The 21,566-nt window shown below is 48.3% G+C and overlaps 1 protein-coding gene across 2 annotated transcripts; it reads left to right on the top strand.

Annotated features, from left to right (window-relative positions):
* The first annotated feature begins 3,436 nt into the window (after nucleotides 1–3,436).
* On the top strand, nucleotides 3,437–20,768 carry LOC118077272 (NACHT, LRR and PYD domains-containing protein 3-like). Of its 2 annotated transcripts, none has more exons than XM_035100826.3 (7): nucleotides 3,437–3,576; nucleotides 8,109–8,408; nucleotides 11,170–12,850; nucleotides 14,340–14,510; nucleotides 16,593–16,763; nucleotides 18,070–18,240; nucleotides 19,041–20,768. In XM_035100826.3, exons 2-7 carry the CDS (start codon nucleotides 8,126–8,128, stop codon nucleotides 19,165–19,167), a joined length of 2,604 nt encoding a protein of 867 aa, XP_034956717.3. In that variant the 5' UTR covers nucleotides 3,437–3,576; nucleotides 8,109–8,125; the 3' UTR covers nucleotides 19,168–20,768. The 2 variants fall into 2 exon arrangements, with proteins under 2 accessions (XP_034956717.3, XP_088509307.1); XM_088653181.1 differs by lacking the exon at nucleotides 3,437–3,576 and adding an exon at nucleotides 4,570–4,633.
* Nucleotides 20,769–21,566: the final 798 nt, after the last annotated feature.

Raw genomic sequence — 21,566 nt, 5'->3', positions numbered from 1 at the left:
GTAGAACTGCGGCATCATCTGTTTCTGGTGACCAGATCTTTTGCCAAAGAGGCCTCTGTGCTATGCCTTAGTCGAAGCTTTTGAACAATGCTCAAGAGCAGCATAAAACGGGGTTTGCTTTTATTATGTGTTTTGTAAACTTTATGTATTTTTATGTTGTGAACCACCATGAGATCTTTGGATGAAGGGCGGCATACAAATTAAACGAATAAATACATAAATAAAAAAACCCACTCGCAGTGCTTTTCAGTAGCCTTTAGTCTAGGAAAGCCTGAATGCCGGTTTGAAATCCCTTCCCATCGGGCTTCCTGTTCCCGGCCGTGAGAAATTGCTGACTCCCATACGATCAACTCATCCATATGCAACACAAGCATTTTGCTGTAGACTCAGGTCAAAAGAAAAACGAGACAATCGGGTGGTTTTCATTGAAGCGATGGCCCAAAATAATCCCAAACACAGCCCAGTCGTACCAAATTTAAGCAGAAAAGGATGTTATGGGGAAAGCAAGTTGGTCGTCATCGCCTGCTGAGGCCTTCCCACTATACAGCAGTGCCCTAAATGCTTGCGGTTGCGTCCTTAGGATCCATGGAATCAAAGGAGTAGGAAGATGTGACATGACTAACAGAATGCAATTGCCCCAGTCTGTTGATACAGAGGTCATCTGCGTAACCCACAAAGCAGGCTCGCAGCTCTAGAACGCCCATATTTATTGTGTAGGAAGATAACGGGTGATTGCACATTGAGGAACCTCCCTTAGGAAGTGAAAGTTGGTGGCTGGGTTGTGGCTAACTGGGTTGAGACAATGGCTGGTTTCCCTTTCCCCCCTTGTTTGTGTGGAAAAGCAGTTGCAGCAGTAGTGACCTTTCATCCCTAAATGAAGGGTTGTAGGTTTTGTGCCCTTAAATCTGCATCGGCAAAGGCAGAGCCTCTGAAATCAGTTGGGGGGGGGTGCATCCAACATGAGATGGTGGGTGTCTGGTGCTTCTTTACCTCTGTCCTTTCATTTAGCAGTGAAATGGAAAAGCCAAACTTCAACTGCCCTGCATTTTTAAGCATCCTAGAGATGGGGAGGGCAAGTTAGTTCTTCCCGTCCCACCCTGCTATGCCAACTCTTTCCCAACCCGGTTAAACTTGCTGCCAGAGGAGAACAATGGTGCTTCACGGCTGAGGCTTCCCAACCTCATACATCTCCATATTTGCAATAGCCACAACGAGGGCTAGTAGCTTAGCTTTCCTTCAAAACAAAACAAAAACTGGCCCCATGACCCCACTTTGCTCAGTCACGATGTACTCCTGGGGAAAATGTAGCACTTGAGCCCAAGAGCAAACGAATCTTGCCCAGTTTTTATTCTCTTGGAAGGAGCAAACTGTCATTTCCAGTTTGCTGAGATGGGCGCAACAGCAATTTCTCCCATTATGATTCTCATCAACCTGTATTCAGAAGCAATACTACCTCCAATAGTGGAGGGAGATCACAGCCCTCATTGCTTTACTAATCCGAACTGCTGATTTATTATGCATTTTGTATTCATTTTTTAAATGTAATTTGATTGTTGGTTCAGTGCTGTTCATTGCAATATTTTTTCTTAAAAGTTGATGTTTTCCGAATAATCTATATATATATAAAAATGTAAAAATCGCTACGGGGCTATGGGGCTTCGCTATTTGATTCCCCCCCCCCCGGGTGGGATTCTTTAAGTAGTTATCTGGGTCCCAGGGCACATCATCATCCCCTATCCTTAATCTAAATATATAGAAATGTTCACGATTCGTGCGCAGGGCCCAATGTATGGAGATACAGGGGGGAGGGGACAACAGAGGGCTCAGACAAAAGTAAATACTGGGAAATGGAACCCAGAAACTGACAGCTCCTTCTCCAAGGATGGGGGCCAATGTAGGAAGATACCGGGGGTAGGGGCCAACACTCCCCAGGGACAACAGAGGGTTCAGACAAAAGTGCATGCTGGGAAATAGAACCCAGACCCTAACAGTTCCTTTTCGAGGGTGGGGGCCAAGGTATGGAGATACAGGGGGGAGGGGCCAACACTCCCCAGGGACAACAGAGGGAAGGGTATCCTACCGAAACACAGGGATGAGCTGGGGTGGAGAGGAGGGGCAGGATACGTCATGGATCGTGACAGGGGGGGGTCACAGGAAAGAACCACAGCAACGCGTGGCCGGGTCAGCTAGTAATAATAATAAATTTTATTTATACCCCTCCCTCCCCAGCCAAGACTGGGCTCAGGGCGGCTGACACCAGATATAAAACAATTGATTAATTGGTTAGGGATTGGGATGCGATTTTCCAACAACTGGAATACAGTGGTACCTCAAGTTACAAACACCTAAGGTTACAAACGCTTCAGGTTACAAACTCCGCTAACCTGGAAGAGTTACCTCAAGTTGAGAACTTTGCCCCAGGATGAGAACAGAAATCGTGTGTGGCAAAAGGCCCCATTAGCAAAAGCACGCCTCTAGTTAAGAACAGTTTCAGGTTAAGAATGGACCTCAGGAACGAATTTAGTTCGTAACTAGAGGTACCACCGTTTGCCGTTCTTATGATGGTATTGTTATTCTGCTGTTAAAGGGGTTTAGAATAAAACACAGCCCCCTGGTCCTGCTGTGTTATCGGCCCCTCCCTGAAGCTTTGATAACTTCTGACATCAGAAGAGCCTGCTGGATCAGAGCAATGGCCCATTTAGTCCAGCATCCTGTTCTCACAGTGGCCAACCAGATGGGAGAAACTGCAAGCTGTACTAGAGCGCAACAACACTCTCCCCAGTTGCAATTCCCAGCCACTGGTAATAAGAGGCACAAAGTGTCTGGCAGTGGAGATAGACCACAGCCATCCTGGCTAACAGCAATCGATAGTCCTCTCCATGCATATGTCTAATCCTCTTTTCAAGCCATTGGTAGCCATTGCTGCCTCTTGTGGGAGGGAGTTCCGTAAGTTCCAACTATGTGCTGCGTGAAGAAGCCCTTGTTTTGATCTCTCCTGACCTCGCAACATTCAGCTTCATTGGATGCCCGTGAGTTCTGGTACTAGCAGAGGGGGAGAAATACTTTCCCCATCCCCACTTTCTCCAAGACATGCATCCTTTTGGAAACTTCTATTGCGTCTCCCCTTCCTCGCCTTTCCTCTAAATTAAAGCATCCCAAATGCTGCAACTTCCCCGCATAGGAACATTGCGTAGGATCCTATAATTGTAGGGTTGGGAGGGACCCCGAAGGTCCTCTAGTCCAACCCGCTGCAATGCAGGAATCCCAGCTACATCCTATTTGGATAATCCTATCTAATTGCTATCCAACCTTAAAAAGCTCCAAGGAGAAACATTGGGACGTTGCTCACAGAGGAGGGGAAACGTGGGAATTTTTGCAGCAAGCCTTTCACATGACTCTTGCATCATAAGCGACGCTGCCAGAGCTTGGGGCCATGGAGGGGGAGTAGAGGGCTGGATTTTGCTTTCGCTTCGTTCAGCGAGAGCTACCAGACAGTCTGCTCTGAGCTCCACGAGGAACTTCCATCGCTGTGCATTGTTAAAACTCTGTGTGGCTTTCCTTCCTCAAAAAAAAAAGGTCAGTGTGGTCTTTTTTTAACCACAAGAGACAGGCTGGCGTTCTTATTAATGGTATTGCATAGAGGTGAGCCAGTGGATTTGGGCGCTGTTAAGGGTGGCACAGGAGGAGATGGATCCGATCTCTGTGACAGGAGGTTATTTCCCCCCCCTGCTCAACCTTCACCCAGAGGTGTGAGAGGACACCTTGGCATGCAACTCCCATTCACCTTAGCAAGGCTTGAGCAGGGATGTGCCATGCCATGTTAACCATGGGCAAGTGTGCTTCTCATTTTGGACTTGGCAAATGTTTTGGGACAGCTCATAACAGCTGAAGAGAGAGTGGGCAGAGGAGAGGAACAATGATGAGAACAGGAATGCAGAGTTGTTTTAAGGGGAAATCCCTGTTCGGCCTCGGAAAATAAACATGTTTTTGTACTGCAATGCTTCCTGTGGAGGAAAGGAGGTGATGTCTTGGGCTGGTGGGGGGTGATTTGTAGGTATCAAGGAGCCTGAGGAGCGAGTGAGGAAGTGTGAGCAGAGGAAGAGGGAGATGCCTTGGCGGGTGGGGCCAGTGATTTGTGGGATTCAGTGCCATCAGTGAGGAGAAACCTTCCTCCATCACCAATGCCTTCCTTGGCACCAGCAAGGAGTGAGAGCTTTGCAAGTGCAAAGAGCAGGAGAATCATAGAATCATAGAGTTGGAAGAGACCACAAGGGCCATCCAGTCTAACCCCCTGCCAAGCAGAAAACACCATCAAAGCATTCCTGACAGATGGCTGTCAAGCCTCTGCTTAAAGACCTCCACCACACTCTTTGGCAGCAAATTCCACTGCCGAACAGCTCTTACTGTCAGGAAGTTCTTCCTAATGTTTAGGTGGAATCTTCTTTCTTGTAGTTTGAATTCATTGCTCCGTCTCCGCTTCTCTGGAGCAGCAGAAAACAACCTTTCTCCCTCCTCTATATGGCCTCCTTTAATATATTTGAACATGGCTATCATATCACCCCTTAACCTTGTCAGTATCCTTGTCAGTATCCTTCTTGAACTGTGGTGCCCAGAACTGGACACAGTACTCCAGGTGAGGTCTGACCAGAGCAGAATACAGTGGTACTATTCCTTCCCTAGATCTAGATCAGGGGTGTCAAACTCAAATTCATCGGGGGCCGCATCAGCAGTTTGGTCACCCTCAAAGGGCCGGTTGTATCTGTAGGACTATGTGTCCACTCTTTATTATCATAAATTATTGTCACTGCATTCAATTATTACTGTTTTTTGTAATAATGTAAGTAATAACTAGCTCTGAAAGCAGAAACATAGTCAGAATAATGGCAAGTAGATATTCAAATGTACAATTATTGTACAATTTATTGAAAAATGATTTTTGGTAACTGCACTGGGTGGTGGAGGCTCGCTAGGGTTTCATGCAGGACCTTTGCAGAGCTACTAGTACCTGGAGATGCTGGGGTCCTTCTGCATGCAGGACAGATGTTCTGCCAGTGAGCCACCACCCTTCACCAAAGGGACCGGCTGAGGTTGACTCACTGGAGCTGCTCTCCTGGTTCCAGGGTTTAAGGGCCAGAAGTATAAAGCAGCATCCTATGTTTCTGAGGAGAGGGAGAGGGAGGGGAGGGGAGGGAGGGAGGGAGGAAGAAAAGAGGGAGTGGGAGGGAGAGAGGAAGGAAGGAAAGAAAGAGGGGAGAGAAAGAAGAGTAGGAAATAAGGAAGGGAATAAAGAAGGAAAGAAAAAGAAAGAGGGAGAGAAGACGGAAAGGGAGAAAGAAGGAAGGAAGTAGAGGGAAAGAAAGAATAAGAATGAGGGAGAGGAAGAAAGATGGGAAGGACAGAAGGAAGAAAGGAAGGAAGGAAGGAAGGAAGGAAGTAAGGAAGAAAGAAAGAAAGAAAGAAAGAAAGAAAGAAAGAAAGAAAGAAAGAAAGAAAGAAAGAAAGAAAGAAAGAAAAGAGGGAGCAGGAAGGAGAGAGGAAGGAAAGAGGTGAGAGAAAGAAGAGTAGGAAAGAAGGAATAAAGAAGGAAAGAAAAAGAAAGAGGGAGAGAAGACAGAGATAAAAAAGGAAGGAAGGAGAGGGAAAGAAAGAATAAGAATGAGAGAGAGGAAGGAAGAAAGGGAGGGGGGGTCGCCGCCTTGATTCAGCGCCAGAAAAGAGCGCGAAGGGACCCAGGGGCAAAAAGCATTTCCCGTGCAGCTTAAGGCAGCGGGTGTCCGTTTTAGGAGAAGTGCGTAAAGCCTCAGAGTTGCACGTTCGTGAGGCTGAGCCGCTGCTGAGCTCACGTTCATGAGGCTGAGCCGCGGCAGGAGGAGAAGGAGGTGAGGCAAGAGGAGGAGGAGGCGGCTTGCTGGGTCGGTGCTCGGCAGCGCCGTGTGGAGAGTCCCGAGCCTCTGGGACGCAGCAGTGCTCTGTAGCACTTTGAATCCTCCTCCGTTTCCAGGCGCCGAGCCGTGGCAGGAGGAGGAGGATTCAAAGTGCTACAGAGCACTGCTGCGTCGCAGAGGCTAGGGACTCTCCGTGCGGCGCTGCCGGGCGCTGACCCGGCAAGCTGCCTCCTCCTTCTCCTGCTGTGGCTCGGGGCGCTCCACACAGCGCTGCTCCAGCCGCCTTTCTACCCCCCCCCCCGGCCCCAGCTGTTTGTCGGCGCTTTGACGGCGCGGCGCTTCAGCAGGAAGGTCCCGCTGCTGGGTCCCGCTGGCTGGGGCGCTTGGCGGGCCACATGACGAGGTCTGGCGGGCCGGATTTGGCCCCCGGGCCTTGTGTTTGACACCCGTGATCTAGATGCTATACTCCTATTGATGCAGCCCAGAATTGCATTGGCTTTTTTAGCTGCCTCAGCGCCTTTAGAGCAGGCACCCCCAAACTCTGCCCTCCAGATATTTTGGGGACTACAATTCCCATCATCCCTGACCACTGGTCCTGTTGGCTATGGATGATGGGAGTTGTAGTCCCAAAACATCTGGAGGGCCGAGTTTGGGGATGGCTGCTTTAGAGCTCCTGCATGATGATCTCCCGCCAGGATCCCTTGGAACAGTGGCGTCGCAAGGGGGGAGGGGCAGTGCACCCTGGGTGCCATGTCCGGGGGGGGGGGGGGTGACAAGAAGGCACCCTGCATGGGGGGAGGATCCTCCGCGGCTGCAGCTGTGGGCAAAAGATCCCGCCACCGTCTGTATGGCGCTCAGGCGGCGCACAACTACATACAATGCACGCGCTGTGTCGCACGCATGCGCTGTATGTAGCGAAGCCGTACATGCGCCGTATATAGCGGTTATATATTTAAGTACTGTAGATGAATAAATTAATAAGTTAGCTTAGAATCTGCAGGGAATGATAAATACAAATTTAAAGAACCGCAGAAAGTGGAGGAAGGAAGTTGAGTTTTGATATGTTGAAATGACTGTAAAATTATTGAAATGTTTAAAAGTGAAAATCAGAAATATATATTATATAAAAATACGATGGTCTCGGGCAGCCGTTTTTCACCGCTTTGTCGTTTTCACAATTGGTGGTGATCAGAAAAACAGCTCAGCTGAAACAATTTAATACAAAACATACCAGAAAACACGGATCTTTAGAGTTCTGGAATCAAAGGGCTTTTTAAAAATGGAGCAAACCCACAAATTGACCTATAAATACATTGCAACTGGCTTAAATACATTTGTTTTTATTTGTTTTCCTCTAAGCCCAACCCTCTCGTGGATTTTATTATGAGACTAAATCGTAAAGAAAAACAGATTTCATTTTCAAAACAGCCTTACACATTTTGTCCAACTGTTATTTAAAGGCCTTCTTTGGGAGCTATAAAAACAAAGACCAGACATCGCATGAATATTCAACATTTAAAAGCAAACTAAACTGATTGTACACAGGTTGCATATAAGCCTGCAGATACTTACTCAAAATGCAAAAGAGCCTGCGGAGATCTCCATTAATTGCATCATCTGCTCACATAAACAGGGGGCTGAAATTATTGTCTGAAGGCAACAAATTATACAGTATATTTTCTTAAGAACTGTACACAGGTGGTTTTAATATGTGGTAAGGTTTCAAGGGCCTGGTGGATATGGGTTCAAATCCCCACTCATCCATTAAGCCCAGTGGGCGATCTTAGGCCATTCACCTCCTTTCATCCTGACCTACGGTACTTCACATAAATTTAGGGAGGGTAAATCAGTGGGGAGGAGGAGACCTTTGCATGTACCTTTAGCTACTTGCAGGAAAGGCAGGATAGAAATGTAATAAAATAATAAATCAGTCAAACATAGCTGAAACTTCAAAAGCTAATTGATAAAGCCTTTTTTGTACTTTGTTCAGTGTTGGGTCTCGATTCTTTGTTACATTACAGGAGCGTTTTGTGGCTGTTTTAATGTTTAACGTTGGCCATGTTCCTTTAGTTGATGATTAGCAGAATGAAAATACGAAAGTTGCCACGAGGAGGTTTCCGTTGCTGGATAAATGTTTCTGCTTTGTGTGTGTGTGCAGTGAGATAGCAAGCCCAGGAGCAGAGGCAGCCCAACTCACTCTCCCGCCCTGCTTCCCATTTACAGACACGTCTTGACTTGAAATGGAAGATTCGGGAGAACCCCTCGAAGATGCCCTCCTCTTTGCCCTGGACAACCTCTCCGAGGAGAACTTCAAGAGGTTCAAGAACAAGCTCTGCTTCCTGAAGATGGAGGGCAGAGCCAAAATCCCCCGGAACAAGCTGGAAAGCGCAGACACAATGGATACTGTCTGGCTCCTCTTGGAAGCCTATGGCCAGGATGGGGCCTGGGAAGTGGCCGTCGCTGTCCTCAAGGCGGTCAGCTTGCTGGATTCGGCCACCAGGCTCCAGAAATGGAAACGGAATGGTAAGAGACTTGTACTCTGCTCACTAAGGCTGTAATCTTGTGTGTGTGCTTTCCTAACTAAGCTTCACCTGTTGGTTTTCTGCCCACCATGCCAGAAGAAGGGAAAGGCAGCAACCGGGCCAGAGGCAGTCATAGGAAGGCAGACCTACTAGAGCAAGCATCCCCAAACTTCGGCCCTCCAGATGTTTTGGACTACAATTCCCATCATCCCTGACCACTGGTCCTGTTAGCTAGGGATCATGGGAGTTGTAGGCCAAAACATCTGGAGGGCCGCAGTTTGGGGGTGCCTGTACTAGAGTAATGAGGCCTGTGGTGGATTTCCTCAATACCCAGACTACTGTGATGTTTAAGACAACGTTTTCTTGGTTATAGCAGTGGCTGCTTGGGGAATGCACAAAAGCAGAGTCCACAGGCCTATCGATTACAAAGACTTATACAGAGGTGTTCCCTCATCTTAGCTTTACACCTGCGTAGAAATGAAGTCATGTTCTCATGCCTGCATGATAAGAGCTGGTTGCCTTATTGGAGATATTAGTATCGGGCAGCTTGAAGTGACCAGATGCATCAAAACCAACTCCTTTTTGAATAAAAATGGTCTAGACCCATTTGTTTGAACCAAACATTTACCTGCAGAACTTTCTTCAAAACAAAACTAAGATACATCCAAACCGTTCCGTAAAACCTACCCAAGCATCGGCTCAGCATCTTCTTAGAAATAAAAGAACTTATCATCAGAGCTGACAAACTTAGCTCTCTCTCGCACAGGCTCAATAATAATAATAATAATAATAATAATAATAATAATAATAATAATAATAATAATAATATATTTATACCCCGCCCTCCCCCAGTGAGAGCCAGGCTCAGGGCAGCTGACATCAATAAAATTACAATAAAATAAAACGTAAAAGAAAGAAAAATAATTGATTAAAATGCAGATTAAAATACAATTTAGATTTTAAAATTGTTTTTAAATTTTTAGCCTGCATTGCAGCCCCTAAGGCCGTTTTTCTGCTGCAGGGGCATCTTACTCCCACCGATCTTGGGAACAAATAACTAAAGGCAACTCCCTTCAAAATAAAAGGTAAAGGGACCCTTGACTGTTAGGTTCAGTTGCGGACAACTCTGGGGTTGCGGCACTCATCTCGCTTTGTTGGCCAAGGGAGCCGGCATACAGCTTCCGGGTCATGTGGCCAGCATGACTAAGCCGCTTCTGGCGAACCAGAGCAGCGCATGAAAACGCCATTTACCTTCCCGCCAGAACAGTACCTGTTTATCTACTTGCACTTAGACGTGCTTTCGAACTGCTAGGGTAGCAGGGGCAGGGACCAAGCAACAGGAGCTAACCCCGTTGCAGGGATTCGAACCGCCGAACTTCTGATCGGCAAGCCCTAGGCTCTGTGGTTTAGACCACAGCGCCGTCCCTTCAAAATAGCCACTTGCAATTCAATACCTTAATCACCTGATCTAAGGTTAAACATAGCAGTTTGAAAGCATGAAGTGCAAGTAGATAAATAGGTACCGCTCTGGCGGGAAGGTAAACGGCATTTCCGTGCGCTGCTCTGGTTTGCCAGAAGCGGCTTAGTCATGCTGGTCACATGACCCAGAAGCTGTACACTGGCTCCCTCGGCTAGTAAAGCGAGATGAGCACCACGCGCTAATGGCTCCAAATTTCTGTCTCTTTCAGAGCGATGCCAGGAGAAATGCCCTCATGAGACCTCCTGACTTTGCTGAGTACCTGTGAGCTGCAAAGTCAATTTGGACTGGGGCATTCCATTGCTCTCCCCATTCCCCTGGTACAACTGAGCCAGCCAGCCACCTCGATCACTTTCATCTATATATTGAGGAAATTCACTGGCCGATATCCCTATATCCCCCTACAGCCTTCAGATTGTTTCCCTCTCCTGGCTTACTTGGAGTGACCGTATTTTTCCATGTATTAGATGAGGTTTTTTTTACTCAAAAATCATGTCAAAAAGCTGGAGCTGTCCAATACATGGTGTAAGGGGAAGAGAGTATAGAGAACCTCCCCCTCTCATCAGGAGTAGCTCCTCCCCAAGCAGCGATGGAAGCGCGGGCTCTGAAGAGGCTAGTCAGGAAGCAGAGAGAGAGTGCCAGGTCTCTGGCAGCATGAGAGAGCCCCAGCTCCACAGGCGGGAAGAGAGAGAGGCGGAAAGGGGGGAAAGGGGAAGCACGGAGCGTAGACCTTTTCCCCCGGTTCCGGAATTACGGAGGAGGAGAAAGGGGAGGAGATTCACTGTCCCGAGGCTATTATGTTGGGGAAAATCGCACAGGGGGGCAGTGCCGGATTCTGGATCGGAATGAGCAGACATGTTTCCAACACCCCGTCACACTGTAAATAGAGTGCACCAATAAAGACTGTTAAAAGACAAGCATGTGGAAAGTCGTTACTCTGGAGTAGTCGCAACAACCCCTGACACATGGATAGTGGCATGGGGGGGGGAGAGAAGTGGCGCGCCGGCCAGTTGGTGGGAGCTCAACTTCCCCCAATGCCACAGCAAGCGAGAAGTGATCTAGGGAGTGTTTCCTGCCCGTAGCTGCATGGGGGGAGAAGCTCAACAACTTTGGGCCATTTCCCCTCATTTTCTTAAAATTGAGCCCCCCAAAATAGGGGGGGTGTCTTATACATGGGGGAGTCTTATAGACGGGAAAATAGGGTACTTGCTAATAAAACAACTTATTTCCCTCCCCATGCTGTGGCCCCTCCACTGACACCGCTCTCATTGTGTGATTACGTTAGATCGCAGGAAGAAATATAAAAGCTGTATCCTAGAGAGCTTCGGGGGCATTCCTGAATGTGACTCCCCTTCTTCTGGCCAAGCGGTGAGCCTCTCCCAAAGATATACAGAGTTGCTCTTCTGCAGGAAACTGGATCTTCAACAGAGAACCCACGAGGCTGCGGCCATGGAGAGGAAGCTCCAGGAGTTTGAGGTTCACCAAGGAGATGGGCTGCAAGAAGTTAGCATGGAGAATTTGTTTGGTCCAGACGCTCAGGGGGAAAGCTCCAGAACTGTTGTGCTGCTTGGACCCGCTGGAGTGGGGAAGACCACAGCCCTGCGGAAGATAATGCTGGACTGGGCATCTGGCAAGTTCTGGCAGGAGAGGTACGAGCATGTCTTTTACGTCTCCTGCAAAGCAGCAAACTATGGCAAGGGACCCATGACCGTGGCTGAGCTGGTACTCAGCAGCTGCCCTCCAGGAACTTTCCTAGCAGAGGATGTCTTCATGAACCAAGACAGCATCCTCATCCTCATCGACGGCTTTGATGAGCTGGAGATCAGCAGGCTTCCAGGTGACGTTACCTGCAGCGACCCCCACAAAAAGCAGGCCGCCGTGTCTTGGGTGATGGGTCTGCTCAGAAGGAGGCTCCTTCCCAAATGCCATCTCCTTGTGGCTACGAGGCCCATGGCTTTGGGGGCACTACTGCCATGCTTGAGGTCACCATGGTTTGTGGAAGTGTTGGGATTTCGACCGACTCAGAGGGAGGAATATTTCCTACGCTTCTTTGAGGCCAAGGAAGACGCCGCTCGTGCCTTTGAAATCGTGAGAAGGAATGAAACTCTGTTCAGCTTATGCTTCCTCCCGGCTCTGTGCTGGATTGTCTGTACCGCCTTCAGGCGGCAACCCCAAAAGGTCCTCCTTAAAGCTATCCCGGAGACTGTGACGGTCACAGAAATCCACCTGCAGCTCCTCTTCAGCTTCCTGGGCTGCAACCTAAGGCTGAGCAACTTGAAAGGCCTTTGCTCCTTAGCCAAGCATGGAGTGCTCCATAAGAAGGTGAGCTTTGGCGAAGAAGAGCTGAAAGAACATTGCTTGGGCTGTTCAGACTCGGAAACCCTTTCTGTCCTCCGTAAAGATCCCCATGCACCAATTACTTACAGCTTTGTTCACTTAAGTTTCCAGGAATTATTTGCAGCCCTGTTCTACCTGCTGGACACAGATGGCGACTCCAGCACCTCATCATTCAGGATGATGAACGAGGGACTGGGAAACAATAAAAGATGCAGAGGCAACTATTTCATGCTGGTGCGTTTCCTCTTTGGCCTCTGCAGTGCAAAGAGGATGGACCTCCTGCAAGAAGCATGGGGCTGCCAGGTGTCCAGGACCAGGCTCTGGCAGGAGATGCTGAGATGGGTGGAAGAGGAAGCAACATGTCAGTCCTTTGGGAGAGGGGAGCAACTCCTGGAGCTTTGCCACTGCGTCTACGAGACAGAGGACCCTCAGTTTGCCGAGAGCATCCTGAGACACGTCTATGACTTGGACCTCCGAGACCTGCTCTTCTCCAAGCTGGATTTTGCTGCTCTTTCATTTTGCCTAACAGCTTCTCCATCTCTCTGCTCGCTTCGGCTCTCTGGCTATGAGTTGGGGCCCACAGCATTCCACCAGCTCTTGCCAGGACTGCTGAAGCCCTCGGAGATCCAGTAAGTGCATCTGACAGTCCCACCCATAGCTGCCAAGTTTTCCCTTTTCTCGCGAGGAAGCCTATTCAGCATAAGGGAAAATCCCTTTAAAAAAGGGATAACTTGGCAGCTATGGTCCCACCAATGATCCTTGTTGGGTCAATGGGACTAAAGTAGGGTGGCCCTCTGTCCAGGATAGGGACTCACCTCATGGCTCAGAGAGTTTAGCCACCCAAGGCTCAAATTAGAGGGACGGCCCTATCATTGAGCAGAATGAGGCAACTGCTTCAGGTGGCAGAAGCTTGGGAGATGGGAAGCAATGGCTACTGTTTTAAAAGGCTACAGTGAGCCACTATTTTGGCTCAAGTTGCAGGGAGTCAGAGATGGGGCTTGCGGTTGTTAACAGCCCTTCCCCCTCACAACTAAACAATGAATGGATAGCTCAGTTGGTTAGAACAAAGAGTGTTTATTGCTAGCAATAATGGCTCAGTGGGATCACTCTCCAAAAGCTGAGCAAGCCCAAAAGGGTGGGGCCTGCTAATATTCATAACTCTAATTACAGGTAGGTAGCCGTGTTGGTCTGATGTAGTCAAAACAAAATAAAAAAAATTCATTCCAGCAGCACCTTAGAGACCAACTAAGTTTGTCATTGGTATGAGCTTTCGTGTGCATGCACACTTCTTCAGATACACTGAACCCAGATGCTTATATATAGTGAGAGGGTGGGGAGGGGTATTACTCCCTCCTTGTAGTGGGAGTGGGTGGGTGATTGACTGATAGCTGTTGACAGCTGTTAACGACTGCAATTGGTCTTACAGGAAAAAGCAAGGGGTGAGATGGCTAAAGATAGCTTTATCATGTATAGTTACAGGTAGGTAGCTGTGTTGGTCTGAGTCGAAGCAAAATAAAAAAATTCCTTCAGTAGCACCTTAAAGACCAACTAAGTTTATATTTTGGTATGAGCTTTCGTGTGCATGCACACTTCTTCGTGTGCATGCACACGAAAGCTCATACCAAAATATAAACTTAGTTGGTCTTTAAGATGCTACTGAAGGAATTTTTTTATTTTATCATGTATAATGAGATAAGAATCCAATGTCTTTATTCAGACCTGGTCTCTCCATGGTTTTAAGCTTGGTAATAAGTTGGAGTTCAGCAACTTCTCTTTCCAGTCTATTTCTGAAATTCTTTTGTAATAAGACAGCTACTTTGAGATCTTGTATAGAATGTCCTGGGAGATTGAAGTGTTCTCCTACTGGTTTCACAAGACAGAGAAACCAGTAGGAGAACACTTCAATCTCCCAGGACATTCTATACAAGATCTCAAAGTAGCTGTCTTATTGTTTCTTTAATTCACAGAGCTTCTATATTTTATTAAAATGGGGGGAATGATGAATCATATTTTACCAGACCTTCCGACCCCTCTGGCTGGAATGCCAGGAAATACACAGAGGAGCTCACAAAACTGTTTGTCCTTTGTCCTAATCCTCCTGCTTTTGGTTTTCTCCAGGCTGAACCGCTGTGGGCTCCTATCTGCTGCAGGCCAAGATCTTTCCTCTGTCGTGGTGTCTAATCAGTGTCTGACCAGTCTGGATCTGGGTGAAAACCCACTGGGTGATTTGGGCGTGATGCACTTATGCCATGGGCTTCTTGATCCCCACTGTCAACTACAGTGTCTCCGGTACGTGGCTCCTTCTTCTCCGGCATTAAAATAGAGACACCAAACACACCCTTCCTTTGATGCTGGAGGCAGCATCTACCGGTAGTAGCCATGGGTAGCCATATGCTTTATGAATTTATTTCATCCCCTTTTAAAGCCAACTTGGTGGCCATCATTGCACCTCTTCCTGGTAACGATGAATGTGAAACGCAGACTCACAAACGTTTTTGCAGTGCCTCTGCCTGCCTCGCCCCCAATAACAAGAAGGAAGTGCTTCTTCTTACAGTGTGCCCTATGGAACTAAATTGTGGTGGCTCTTTGTATTTAGGGGTGTGTAACAAGTGGCATTATAAATACATGGGATACAGATCTCGCAGGTGCTCAAACCACATCACACCATTTCAATATCCTTAGAACCACCCCGTTTGGGAGTGTCAGGCGTGGAGAGACCTCCCCTCCCTTTGGTAGCTTCACAGTTATGAATTAGAGAGCAGTTGATAGATTTATAGTCCTTTTATTACAGCATCATGTTGCGAGCACAAATACACAGCTCTCCGCAAGGAGGGCAGTTGGCTTGTCTAATCTTCCTTTCAACTTCCGCAGCATTTTAAGCACCAACAGGAAGTTCCTCCCTCCCTCTGACTCCTTTGCTCTCTGATACATTCGGACTTCCAAGTCTGAGGGGAGGGGGGTCCCCCACAATCTCAAGTAAAGTCTCAACTAGCTGCCTCCTCCCTTCTGGTTCTGTTGTCATTATCTCGTAACTGGGTAACTCCTGCTTAAGCTGTTCAGCTCCTGTCTCTCTCTCTGCTTCTGAACATGCTGTGGACAAGGGGGGGGGGTGGTGGCACGCAACTGTTCCCCCTCCAGCTCTCCATCAGAGAGAAGCTGGTCTGCCATGGAATGTATTCCCCAGTCCTTGGCTTCAGACCATTCCTTGACAGGGAGCTTGGTATAATTAGCCCCATATTATAGACGAAGAGACTGAGAGTGTGTTCAGTTTCTGCCAAGATACTCAGTAAGTTCACACTTGGAAGTGGAATTTGGACTGAGGATTCCTCTGCTCACAACAAATGATCATAACCACGTGTAGCTTTCACGAGCACATCGCTCTGATCACCAAAATCGCGGCATCAGCTGCTGCAAGCAGTATGTCTCTGGCTACCAGATGTCGGGGAAGGTCACAGGCAGCCCTGTGACAGAGATCACCACATCCTGCTGTTACCTTCTTTCATTTATTTTATTCCGTTTATGAATTGCTTCCTGTCAGGGTTGTTGTGGCTACTCTTGAGTAACGACCCTCCACATGCTTGTCTTTCAGAAGCTTTTATTAGTGCACATTGTTTACAGTGTAACGAGCTGCCGGTTTCATGTCTGCTCACTCCGAATCAGATTCCTGCACTGGCGATCGTCGCGTTCTAGACCAACATAAAAGCCTCGGAACTGTGAAGCGTTTCCCTTTTCTCTGCCTCCTCAATTCCGGTGTCGGGGGGAATGGTCTGCAGACTGACTGACTCCTGTCCCCTCTTTCTCCCTGCCTATGGAGCAAGGGCTCTTGGATGTTGCTCGAGGGCTGGCACTCCCTTTCCATTTCCTAGCTCTGCCCATCAGACCCTTCGCTCTTGTGACTGCTCCTGATGAGGGGAGGCTGTTCTCTGTAAGCCTTCCCCCTTACACTTCCCATAAAATTTCTCAAAGCAGTTTCACAACAGAAACAACCAGCAATAAAAACAATGACACCATTTCGTTTATGAAAACCATGATAATTTTTTATGTAAAAAAAACCTATCCGAAGCACTTTCATATGTAGAAACAATTTCAATGGTTATGTGGATGTCAACATCGCATTGCTGGCTGTGAATTTATCTGCGGCACATGGCTGGGAGACTTGGGGAGACTCGATGCCAATATCCAAAACTCCCCCATGGGTATTCAGGGTAGAGGAGATCGCACACCAGGAGACCCACAAGCCTCTCTTCAGCTTTGTGCTTCCTGAACGATGGGAGGAAAAGGTTACGGTCACATCCCAGCCTGGTGCCGTGAGCGCCTATCCCAGCCGCAAAGCCCCTTTCCAGAGCTCATTTCCACCTCCATCTCCTGCAGGCTACATTGCTGCAATCTGACAGCTGGCGCATGTGAGCCCCTTTCAGAGGTCCTGGCATCCAACCTGTCTCTCTCTGAGCTGGATCTGGGAGGGAACAGCCTGAGCAATGAGGGGATCAAGAAGCTGTGCGAGGGGCTGAAGCACCCACAATCCAGGTTGCAAAGACTCACGTAAGTGGCTTCTTCAACATCTCTGCTAATTCCCCAGCTCCAAGAGCTCTTCTCATTGTTCCACAACTGTGCCCTGCAAAAAATCCGATCTGCACGTAACAAATTTCATAGAATCGTAGAATTGTAGAGTTGTAAGGGACCACAAGGATCATCTAGCGCAGGCATGTCTAACTTCAAGTAGGTTGTGATCTACTAGGTAAAGGTAAAGGGACCCCTGACCATTAGGTCCAGTCGTGACCGACTCTGGGGTTGCGCGCTCATCTCGCATTATTGGCCGAGGGAGCCGGCGTATAGCTTCCAGGTCATGTGGCCAGCATATCAAAGCCGCTTCTGGAAAACCAGAGCATCACATGGAAACGCCGTTTACCTTCCCACTGTAGCGGTTCCTATTCATCTAATTGCATTTTGACATGCTTTCGAACTGCTAGGTTGGCAGGAGCTGGGACCGAGCAACGGGAGCTCACCCCGTCACAGGGATTCAAACCACCAACCTTCTGATCAGCAAGCCCTAGGCTCAGTGGTTTAACCCACAGTGCCACCTGGGTCGCTTGTGATCTACTACCCAGTATCAAAAACTGGCAGTGATCTACCACACTCTCCCATTCTCATTCTTCAGCAAGTGTTCCCTTCTCTCACCCCTCCAAAGTCATTTAAATTTGTTTAATTGGTTAATAATTGTTTAATTAAGGGATATTTATTTCACAGATAGTAGTTATGTTTGGATATCATTATGACAGATCCAAAGAATTACTAGATGGACAAGTAACTAAACAAGTGAGAAAAGTTAAACTATATTTTTATATTATTGGTAGATTACACAGAACTGAGAAGCCAGTTGGAGCGCCGGACTTCCCTCTCTCTCTCCCTCTCTCTCTCCCTCCCCCTAAACCAGCCCTTTCTCTCTCTGAGGAGCCATTCGGAGCTTCTCTCGATAGATTGATCAATCAATCAATTGATTGACCAAAACCAATCCCGAAATCGACAGGTCGATCGCGATTGACGTGTTGGGCAGGCCTGATCCAGCCCCCTGCAATGCAGGAATCGTTTGCCCAACCTGGGGCTCAAACCCACGACCCTGAGATTAAGTCTTGTGCACTAGCAACTGAGCTATTTGAACAAATTAAAATGGATGTATACATTTGAAAAAGATCAGCCAAAATATAACAACAACAAACTCCTTTTGTGTGTGGCATTTGGGGCGTTCAGGTCCCAGTTTGTTAGTTTGCCTGTTGGGGTGGAACATATTTTCTCTTCATTCAGTTTCATCTTTCCAGGTGTCGCAAATCCCCTCTGTCTTCCTTTGCAGGTTGCACCTTTGCGGTCTCACAGCCAGGGCATGTGAGGATCTGGCCTCCGTCCTGGAATCCCACGAGAGCCTGGCAGAGCTGGGCTTAGGGGGGAACAGCCTGGGAGACGAGGGCGTCAGGCACCTGTGTGCCTCACTGGCGAAGCAGCACTGCAGACTCCAGAGGCTGGCGTAAGTACCGCCCCCCAGTCTCTCCCATCTTCAGCTTGCAGGGCCAGTGGTCAGGGATCATGGGAGTTGTAGTTCCAAAACATCTGGAGAGCCAAGGTTGCCTATGCAACTACAACTAATCCAGAATGCGGCAGCTAGACTGGTGACTGGGAGCGGCCGCCGAGACCACATAACACCGGTCTTGAAAGATCTACATTGGCTCCCAGTACGTTTCCGAGCACAGATCAAAGTGTTGGTGTTGACCTTTAAAGCCCTAAATGGCCGCGGTCCAGTATACCTGAAGGAGCGTCTCCACCTCCATCATTCTGCCCGGACACTGAGGTCCAGCACCGAGGGCCTTCTGGCGGTTCCCTCGTTGCGAGAAGCCAAGTTGCAGGGAACTAGGCAGAGGGCCTTCTCGGTGGTGGCGCCTGCCCTGTGGAACGCCCTCCCAACAGATGTCAAAGAGGTCTCAGTCAATCTAGCCCAGGCACATCCCCAAACTGCGGCCCTCCAGTTTTGGGAGTTTTGGCCTACAACTCCCATGATCCCTAGCTAACAGGACCAGTGGTCGGGGAAGATGGGAATTGTAGTCCAAAACATCTGGAGGGCCGAAGTTTGGGGATGCCTGATCTAGCCAGTTGGCCACAGCTTTGGCAGCCATGAGCCTCTTTGCCTGAAAGCTTCGCCTAGCGGATGACCCAGAGTAGTCCCTCTCAGTGCAGCAACCATGGACAGAGATTTGCAAGCACACATTCATTTCCCTCTTGGGGGAGCCTCCTTTCTGACGGTGTGGTTTTTCTCCTTCTTCCTCCTCCTAGACTTACAATGGGGACCCTAAATCGCATCACCCAGAAAAAACTGCAGGCAGCTCAGGCTGCACGTCCTCATCTGATCCTGACCTCCTATTACCCACCCGGCTGTGCCGCCTTCCCAGGGGAAGAGTAATGGGATATTCACACATGACCAGCAGATCGCTTGCAGACTGTATGAAACCAGAGCCAAGCAGAAAGCGCCGCCGCCGATTGCCACCCAGCAGCTAGCTGTTCAGCTGCAAATAGCCACTTGAACATTGCACTGCTCACAATGCATGTGTGAATTGTTCCAAGGTTTCAGCAGTACTTCATTATGGCTGGTGACCCTGCCAGGTCACAGCCCCTCTAGCCTTATAAATGGAGAGCAGCAGGCCATTGAAATGTCTGACCTACACAGACGAGAAACAAAACCTTCCAAGCTACCCACTGACCTGGGTTTTCCAAAATCAGGATGTGGTGCCTCCTGGGAGCAAGGCAAATGTGGCTTGTTTTTGGCAGCTATTGGGATTTTGGCTTTCTAACATCCTATAAAAGTCAGTGCCACGTATAAATCAGACTTGTGATTTACAAGGGAAGCCCTTCTAAGGGCAACAGCAGCATAGTATTGTTAGGAATTTGAGGGCTCAGCCTGGATGATGCCCCACATCCCTTCCGATTCTTGGGATCCTGTATTGGAGGGGGTGGAATGTGTAAGAGCAACCTTTCCAAAGTGGCCCCTTTGTCTAGGTGATGGGTTTTTTGGCTGACCAGTTAAGCACCACGATGGACATACCCAAAGAAGTTGGTGCTAGGTAGGAGAACAAGAACCAAGAATCATGTGAGAGCGCTGCGCTAGGAGCAGGCTGGAAGATGGAGACACAGCGACCGGCTTGCTCTGTGCTGCGACTAAGACAGAAGTTGTTCAGGATGTGAGCCCCTCCTAGCTTATGCTCAGGTTGTTCAAATAAAACCATATGTCCTAAAGACAGCACTATCTCTACTGTGCTTCATTCCAAGGAAACCAATTCCTTGTGTACATAATTTTCAGAAAAATGTAAGAAGAGGCATGCCGGATGAGGCCACAGGCCTATCTAGTCCATCATCCTGTTTTGTTTTATTTATTTTCATACCGCTCTTCATCCGAAGACCCCAATACACAGTTTAAAAGGCCATGGATTGTATGTTAAGGCATACCCTCCAACTCCCAGTAAGAAAAATCCGGGGTCAGCAGTGGCGCGGCACCGGAAGTCGCTTCCGCGCATGTCTGGACATGCTCAGAAGTGACTTCCGGTGCCGCTCTGCCTGATTTCCGGTGCCCAGACATGGGCAGAGCGGCACCCAAAATCGGTTCTGGGCATGTCCAGACATGCACAGGAACCTCCCTGGCAGGTAGGAAATCTGCAGGATTTTTCTCTATTTGGGATAACAGCGGGAAACGGGTTTAAATACGGGGGGTTTCCCGCAAAAAATGGGAGACTTGGCAGCTATGATGTTAAGGAGATTTGCAATATGGTTTATAGTTAGGAGTTAGAAGTTGCTAAAGGTTAATTATAATGAAGCACAGATGGGGGGATTTGAGGAAGTCACCCTAAAATGGGACAGAAAAAAATAAGAATTTATAAAGCTAGATATTTTGTTGTATGTGTGCTTTTCGTTGTGTTGTATTGTATTTGTGTGTAGAGTCATTTGTTTAATGTTTTATTACACATGTTTATTAAATCAATAAAAAAATTTTTGGAAAAAAATAAAATAAAAGGCCATGGGTTGTTTTATTAGCCCAAAGGCCTGGGAGAAGGGGGATATTTTTGGCTGGCACTTAAAGATATGGAATGAAGTCTCCAGCCAAACCTCCCTGGGGACAGCATGCCACAAGCCGGGAGCCACCACAGAAAAGGCCTGCTCTTGTGTTGCCGCCCTCCGGACTTCTCGTGGAGGAGACACACAATGAAGGGCCTCAGATGATGAACGCAGAGTCTGGGTTGGTTCAGATGGGGAGAGGCGGTCCTTGAGTTATTACAGTCCTCAGCCATTTAAGGCTTTAGAGGTCCAAACCAGCACTTTGAACTGGGCCCAGAAACTAATGGGCAGCCAATGCACTTGGGCCAGTTGCTCAAACCGTCCTGCACCTTGGCAGCAACCTTGGCAGCTGAATTCTGCACCAGCATTGCCGTATCTAGCCTAGAGGTTGCCAGAGCATAGGCAACAGGCGCCCCCCCCCAACCCCACCAGGCAAGCAGATGCACTCATGTCCTGCTTGTGGCATCCCAGAGGCAACTACGGTTTGCTCTCTCCACTCATATTCCCTAGAAATAGTGCCTCTGATACCAGGCCATGCACATGGCCTTCTGCTCCATGAATTTGGCCACCAGTGCTCCTGTGGCAGGGAGTTCCAGAGTTAAACTACTGGTATGTGCTGTGTGCAGGGCTTTCTTTTATCTGTCCTGAATCTGTCCTCATTACAAAATGTCAGTTCTGGGCTTGTGAGCCCCACGAGAAGCATTGGTCTGCATGATGCTTACCTAGGAGAATAAAGCACCATCAGAACAGAGGAGA

This window comes from Zootoca vivipara, chromosome 10, assembly GCF_965207765.1.
Source record: "Zootoca vivipara chromosome 10, rZooViv2.hap1.1, whole genome shotgun sequence".
NCBI classification, from domain to species: domain Eukaryota; kingdom Metazoa; phylum Chordata; class Lepidosauria; order Squamata; family Lacertidae; genus Zootoca; species Zootoca vivipara.
Note: the sequence above shows the minus strand (reverse complement) of the source record. Positions and strands in the feature narration are given on the sequence as shown.